The sequence below is a fragment of the Lineus longissimus genome, chromosome 11 (genome assembly GCF_910592395.1).
Source record: "Lineus longissimus chromosome 11, tnLinLong1.2, whole genome shotgun sequence".
Taxonomy (NCBI): Eukaryota; Metazoa; Nemertea; class Pilidiophora; order Heteronemertea; family Lineidae; genus Lineus; species Lineus longissimus.
In genome coordinates, this window is record NC_088318.1 from 5047016 (window position 1) to 5054597 (window position 7582).

Genomic DNA, 7582 nt, shown 5'->3' on the forward strand with positions numbered 1-7582 from the left:
ACATCATACATGTGAGAGCAGTTCATCTGTACGCTTTGGACATCCAAGAAAAAACAAGGCAGAACGATCACCAACAAAGTTCTCAATGCCAATGATGCTTGTACCAAGCTGTTTACCATGAAGAGAATCTCTCTTGAGTTGATGATTTTCATCATCAAAATCAATATTACACCTCTTGAGCGCGAGTCTGCCATCTGGCAGATGATGCAGAGGAAAAATAATGCATTTATGCTGTAATGCTGAGCAATATTGTATCGTCACGTCGTGAGAAGATCGTGTGTGTTATATCGCCACTTGGGAATTAACGTCATGACTTGGCGATACAACGCAGAAGTGACGATACACTATTGCGCAACGTTCCAGTGTAAAAATACATGTACATGAAATTGATAAACTAACAACTTCCCCCCTCCAGAGACGAACAGGACTGGTCAGTGGCAGTGCTTGTCCTAAATAGAAAATGTCCTGGTCAAAGTGACTCGAGAGGTCGAAACAGGTGAGAAAAAATTTTTGTTTCATATTGAAAATAGTCCTTTGGCCTCATGGGACTACTCTCAGTCTCAAGGTGTTACAAGAGGTTCCAGTGCAGTACGTGCTTTTGGACGCTTAATCAATTATGCGTTTACTAGGTATATCGATCTTCTTCATCTCTTGATGAACACGAACAGGCAAAACACTGGATTATTATCTGCATGCCTGGTCGTTTGTCAACAAATCAGCAGATACATGTAAATATGACAAGGAACAGCTGCGAGTTAGGAAAGCTTCCAATTCTGATATTGTACGACTATTGACAGGAAAATTCTCTGTCCAGTCCAGCAGATATGCATGGCCATAGCTCGATGAGGCCAAAGGGGAATGTTCCGAGAGGTTAACCAAAAAATGTCTTTTTCAAGTATATTTTGGCCGATGATCGGACAGATATGACAGAGGCTACAAAGAGCTGTTTGCTCTCAGTCCTGATTTAGACTTAGACAACCAAGGACCGCCAGCTTCGTCTAAATTCCTTAGCTTAGTATCTCTCAGGACAAATTAACAGTTCTCATAGCACTTCTAATTGCAAAATTAGGTAGCAAAGCAACTCAATACGAAACAAAATTTAATAGAAAGCCTCCCTTGGCTCCGCACACAACATCAGCAACTGCAAAACAGGCCAACGCCCAATCACAACAAGGCCTAGGAAAATTCAATTAAATCTAACCGCACGGAAAACAAACTGTATTGAGTCCCAGGCCTGTGTCAATATGATCGGATGACTCATTCGGGCAATTGATTTTTCCTCGTCAACTCACATCGCAGGTATTATGATTCGTTTGTCTGCCGTGCAGATGTGCTGCAAGTCCAAACAATGATGATGTCCCGAGTACAATTCGAGCGTCGGCCAAAGGGAATCTGGTCACACACAGTATGGTATTCTGTGAAATGAGCCCCTTGAGTGAACCAGCTTGTAGGGCGCAAGAAGTGAGAGGGTATTAGACTACGCTATTACCTGGACATCATCCCTGAGGAACGTAAACCGTAAAATTGAATTGTGACTTTACCTCGAAAGCTAATCAAGATGCCAGTATGACTATGCCAAGTCTATTATTGATCTGTTTTGAGACAGAATGGTGTACTGAACAGACGACTTGAGTTCTAATTATGATATGAAGTGAAAGAAGATAAGACACATGTATTTATATCATGATGTTCCCCATTTCTTCTGCTAACACCAATATTTGACACAATGACAGGGGTGTGATCACACCCCTTAAATGGGAAAGCATGTTCCAAGGACCAGCAGCCTCTGGCTCAAAGCTGCCCCCAATTCACTCCAAAATGTAAACACGACAATCAAGGTGTCTTCATTTGAATGGCCATGGGACGGAATGGAATACAGTGGAACCTCCCTTAGCGGACACCTCTCTATTAAGGACATTAGTTCTGGTCCCAAATTGGCTGTTTTCATTCAATTTGACCTCTCTTATCAGGACACCTCTCTATTAAGGACAGCACTTGTCAGTCCCGAGGGTGTTCTTAACAGAGAGGTTCTACTGTATATTGGACTCGAAATGCATTATTTTTTGTGGTAAATCACTATGGATTGTGAGCCCACTGAAAATAACCAGTAATCAATTCTGCTGGTAGTGGTATCACTTATAAAAATTTCCTCGTATGTGCTTTAAACTCCCGATTGCAGTGTTCATTCTGTTGAAGTATCAGAATGATAAAGTAGGGGTCTAAGTCTGCAACTGTGGTGGATGTATCATCTGACTTCACACTTTTAACCCTTGCCTCTCCTGAAACCTCTTTATAGAATGCAGTTGAGTTGCTCAATCAAGTTTTGTCTGCTCCTCATTATCACACCAGGGTGGATTTTAAAAGGCAGTTAGACAAGGAGACCTGCCAAGAGTCTCACGTCGAATGTGGGTTCGAACCAGGGACCTTTCTACCATCAGTCGAGAGTCCTCGCAACTAGTCCACTGCAACTCCATACCACACTGCTACACAGAACGCATGTACACACTGATTCATCTACCTATATAGGTCAGAATGAAAAGAAAACTATCTGGAGAGCACAAAAGATTATTTGTGATTGTATAAAGTGTTATGATTGTGTAAGTACTAGTATTTTAGTAATTGCCCATGGGGAATTTGCAAGACCCAAACATGACTGATCAAGCAAATTTCGACGGCTGGTGAATAAGAAAAAAAAAATGTCTGAGGATCTACAGATAATAATAAATTCTAAAATATCCACCAGCACCAACAACTACCCTACACTTTGGTAAACTAGATCTTTTATTACGCACCAATACTCTTGAGCATTTCAAACCAGTGCCAAAACTGGCAGATTTTGGAACGAAATTATCAGATTTTGTATCCGGCTAGACATTCGCATTACCAGAGACTTTGCTGAAGTAGCCATTCATGCGCGCTTAGACTTGATACATCGCTGGAAATTTGTTCCAACTTCTGCCAATCGAAGTCGTGAAAGCAGTATTTCTAACTGAACTTCAAGATAAAAATGTCATTTGACATACTCTGCACCAACGAACAGGTTTCTTGTGGTTGAGTGTTATTCCAAGCATCAGGCAGAACTCAAACACTTTATAGTCTAGTACTTGTATCGATATCTTCAGGCAGTGAGAGACTGAGGTTCAACTTCCTGATCAAACCACTGCAATTGTCAACAAATCAATGATGGTTGGCACTCTTTTGTAGCCAACAAGAGATTCTTTCGTAGCGAACAAAAGTGTATCTTGTGACAAGAGGCAACATTTGTTCAGACTCTGTCCATAAAACATGTACAGTGGAACCTCCCTTAGCGGACACCTCTCTATCAAGGACAACCTCTCTATTAAGGACACTAGTTTTGGTCCCAAATTGGTTGTTTCCAATCAATTTTACCTCTAATCCGGACACCTCTCTATTAAGGACAACACTTGTCAGTCCCGAGGGTGTCCTTAATAGAGAGGTTCTAGTACTGCATATACAATTGTAGTATGACTATGACTTGAGTGCTTCTGTACGTCATGCCTGTCAGGATTGGCAAATCCATCAAATCTATGATTAGGCGCCATTTAGGTTTATTATGTCTGTGTGTGGTCCCTTCGTCATCTTTGGCCATGGGAAAGATGCCAAAGCTGTTGTCCCATGGCATTGGGTCTTTCGTCTGCCCTGGCAGAGGCACAAGTAAGGTACAAGGAACATTGGTTGTATCAATTCATTGATTTGAAGGATGGAGCAATGTGGAGTTAAGCACCTTGCTCAAGGACACAGAGACAAGAGACGAAGCCATTACTTCCTAAATGAGATGGCACTCCAGCATTTTTGCCACTATAGTCCATTATAGGAGACGGTGTACTCTCCGAGTAATGCTTGAAAATAAGTTGGGTAGTGGGTAAGTATCACTGGCCTGGTGACTGGTTAGTCGAAGATGTTTAGACCAAAGACGGCAGGTGTGCATAAGCAATTGATCCAGTCAAGATATGATCAATCTCTCTTGCAGGGCTTCTTGAGAGTTTTGGGGAAGACGGATGAAGGCCAAGACATGCACTGTGATGCAATCTAGACCCTCGTGACCCCTTTCCCACACTTTTTATCGTTGTTTTCATTCATCCTTGAAAATGAGTTGTTTATACTATCTTATACTCACCATCTCTGTATTCGTCTTTGACGTCTAAATAGTTATATTCCAAGCCGGAACCTTTCTTTGGGTCATCTGCGCCCTGGAGCTTGGCTACTAGCGTGGTTTTACCGCATTCATTATCACCTGAAAATGTAGCGGGGACATTTTAAACACCACACGGCAGGGAAGGAAAATAATAAGCAACTTACAATACTACTATACTGAAGTATGGTCCCCAGGTCCAGGAGTTGATAGTACATGTAGATCACTGTACATAAAAGAAAGGATGCAAGTGCGAATGTGGGAACCCCCCACATCTGCGAAGATCACGTCTGAATTTGTTAATTAAACTCCGTTTATTAGAATTGGATCAGAATGTGATAAGTATTCCATGTATAAGGTGTAAGTCACTTGGCCATTTACAGAGTGTAACACTGCAGGGAGGATATGATGCAATGTCAGTGTTCTCCACAGGGTTTTCTCAAGGTAGGGTGATACCCTTGATTTTCATGACATTTTACCAGTGTGCAACACAATGTAGGGTGGCCAGCAATTTGAGGTAGGGTGGCCCTATAGGAACCCTGTACAAAGTTCTAGGGCAATGTAGGGTGGCTCATCAAAGGTAGGGTGGGCCACCCTGACAAATAACCTTGTGGAGAACATGTTACATGATTATGACTGTCGAAATGAAACGAACCAAATTAATTACACACACTAACTCTTCTTATAACTTTTATGCATGTTATCGTTGAGGCAGACCTACCTAAAACTAAAACTGACTTGCATGAAGGCAGTTTAGAACTGGAACTGGATTGAACTTCACTAAGAATAGAAGCCCTGAAACACAATGAAAATTTTTAGACATTGGTATAATTATCATGTATTTCGAACAACCATTAAACACTTTGAACCCAACAAACTTCGGTGAACCTGTTTATCAAGTTTGCAGTCCAACATACATTAAATACATGTAGGCCTGCAAACTAGTTTAAGCCTTGTTCTTCACATTGAAAGTGACACCGGGAGACAAAAAACCTCATCCAAGTTGATGACGTACGTCCTTTAGATTAATGGGCAGTTTCACTTTCAACAACGATAAACGAGAGTCAAATACCTGCGTACACTGAGAGTCAGAGTCTTAGGACTAGGACTAGGTCAATAGACGCATTCGAAGAAGACGAATCAGTGCCAAAACAAATCAAATGTGCACACTCAGTACACGTCAGAAGGCCTAAGCCAACTTCGGACAATGCCTAGAGACAAGGCGATCCTTTGTTCAAGGTGAAACGCATGACTGGTCAGTGCCAAAACAACCTTCTTCAAATTCGTCGATACTTCGGACAATGTGATCCTGGCTCCTTCTTTCGTTTCAATCAAAACGCATGATTAATCTGAGCCAAAACAAACTTCGTTGAATCCGTCCGTGAACTTGGGCTGCACCATCCGCATCATCATCATCAACATCGACCGTGGATCGTCCACAACAACAACAAACCGCACCCGACCGAAAACTACTGGTAGGTTGGCCAATTTGTTTATTGATGTCGTCTTAGCTAGACTTCTACTACTTATATGGGCCCTAAAGGCACGTGCCATGGCAGTCAGCAAGCCAAGGCAAAAAGGCAATTTTATGTCAGTAATGATGGTAGTGTATTCGTAGTGCATTGTACAGGAAATGCATGCAAACTCCCAGACTGGATGCCAGATTTTGAGCGAGGGATTCGCATCCTGTCAGACATTTTGACTGACCACTCAGCACACAGATCGCGGATTTGGACGAGACTTGGCAGTAATGTTCCTTGACTAGTAAGGCTTTTAAATGCAAATTACCAAAGATTTTGTCCCTCCTCATCTTCTGTATTTTCGTCGATGACACTGCCCTGTCTATCCCTGTCGCCGATGGGCGCCATCTTGGTTTACAGGAAAGTACCCGGATAGTCATCATTTTCGCCAGGCGCCGTGACCTCATGAATAATAATGAGGTGAAGTATTCCTTTATTTATATCATAAACTCCACGTGGAGGTATCATTAAAAGTGAATGAGTCATCGCTAAATATACAAACCCATTCATTTTATTAACTTCGAACATGCCAGATCACAATCCGTAGCCTTCACAATACCAGTCGCAACGGCCCCTGCTCAATTTTACAGTAGTGGAACAATAACCAACTCCCAACGCTACAGCTCACTATCTAAAGTGAGTCTGTCATCATTCGCAATTAACTAGCTTACGCCCGTGGTCTGACGATGACATAAACTACATCATTTCATTAATTTAGAACTGAATAAATCGCCATGATGATTTTTGTAACAGTTATTTTTACCCTTTAATTTCCTATTTGTTGGGCCACGCCCATCATTTATTGTCCTCAGTGTGCTCCAGTCCTGTCCAGTCCAGTGCCAAGCCCCCCCCCCCCCCCCCCCCCCGACAAGGAATAGAAGTAGCTTATAACGGATGTCTATATATTATATGGGTATCGGTGGAATTATAATCACCGCTTCCTAACTTTATCCGGCTTATCTAAAACTGGCCGCCAATGTGGTTGTGACACGGCCTCCATGGGCGTGGTTGTTCAAAACAGAATTTTTCACCAACGTTTGACGCTAACTTAACGTTGGCGTTATCATCTTCTGTTAACTCTATTAGACTTAACGCCAAATTAAGTTTAAAGCCAGCGTATTAAAGTGATCAGTGACAATCCCTTTTTTTGAACAGCCGGCGTGATTCTTCGTCCCCCGGGACGTATACCGCAATGACGTCACAACTCCAGTTGACGTTAGTAACCACTCATGCCCTCGGCAACCATTCCACAACTGAGGCCTTTTTCAATTTGTTACTGCAAGAAAGATCACGGACAGTCTGTACTTTTGGGGTCCGGGAGGTCGGACCGTCCGGATAGGAGAAGGTCCGTCTTATTTCAGCCCGCATTGGTTGTCCTCGCATCTGAGGTCGCGAATCCTTACGTTAGGAATGGTGGAATCGGAGGGTAGGTAGCTGTTAAGTCACTGGCGTCAGCAAAATAAAATGTTCAGACTGTTTAGGGCCGGTGTAGAAGTTTAAAATGTCCTAGGACAAAATGACCGGGAACAAAGGATTCTATTATGCGCTGAGCTATTGACGGTCATGGCCTCTATGAGCCATATGCCATAATATGTCAGAATACAATAGGCCCGGACACTTTTTCCAGAGGGGACACTTTCTACTTTTACACCGGGTTTGGAGCCATTTGATTACAATAATTCGCATCGACGATTTTGTAGTTGCAACCTAAATTATTAGGCCAACCGCGGACATACTCCTAAATTGAGCATGCGTTCATTGTTTGAAGACGAAAGGAATGTGTCCGTCTACACCCAGGCCTGCCACAACCAAACCAGAAGGGTGTCATGATCAACAGCCTTCCGGCCGGTGAACCTAGCCTCAAGCTCCTTTTGCTGAAAAACGTCACTGATCGAGCATAGTGCCTTAA

At 42.7% G+C, this 7582-nt stretch overlaps 1 protein-coding gene across 3 annotated transcripts in view; it reads right to left on the minus strand.

Annotated features, from left to right (window-relative positions):
* Positions 1–6026, minus strand: part of LOC135496367 (cytoplasmic dynein 1 light intermediate chain 2-like) — a 36023-nt gene extending 29997 nt beyond the window's left edge. For all 3 annotated transcript variants that reach the window (XM_064785658.1, XM_064785657.1, XM_064785659.1), the window contains exons 1-3: positions 5942–6026; positions 4875–4948; positions 4139–4255 (exon numbers count right to left, since the gene is read on the minus strand). In XM_064785658.1, coding sequence (XP_064641728.1) covers positions 4139–4255; positions 4875–4948; positions 5942–6021 — 271 coding nt within the window. In that variant the 5' untranslated portion in view covers positions 6022–6026. The remainder of the gene's footprint in view (positions 1–4138; positions 4256–4874; positions 4949–5941) is intronic.
* Between the last annotated feature and the right edge of the window lie 1556 nt (positions 6027–7582).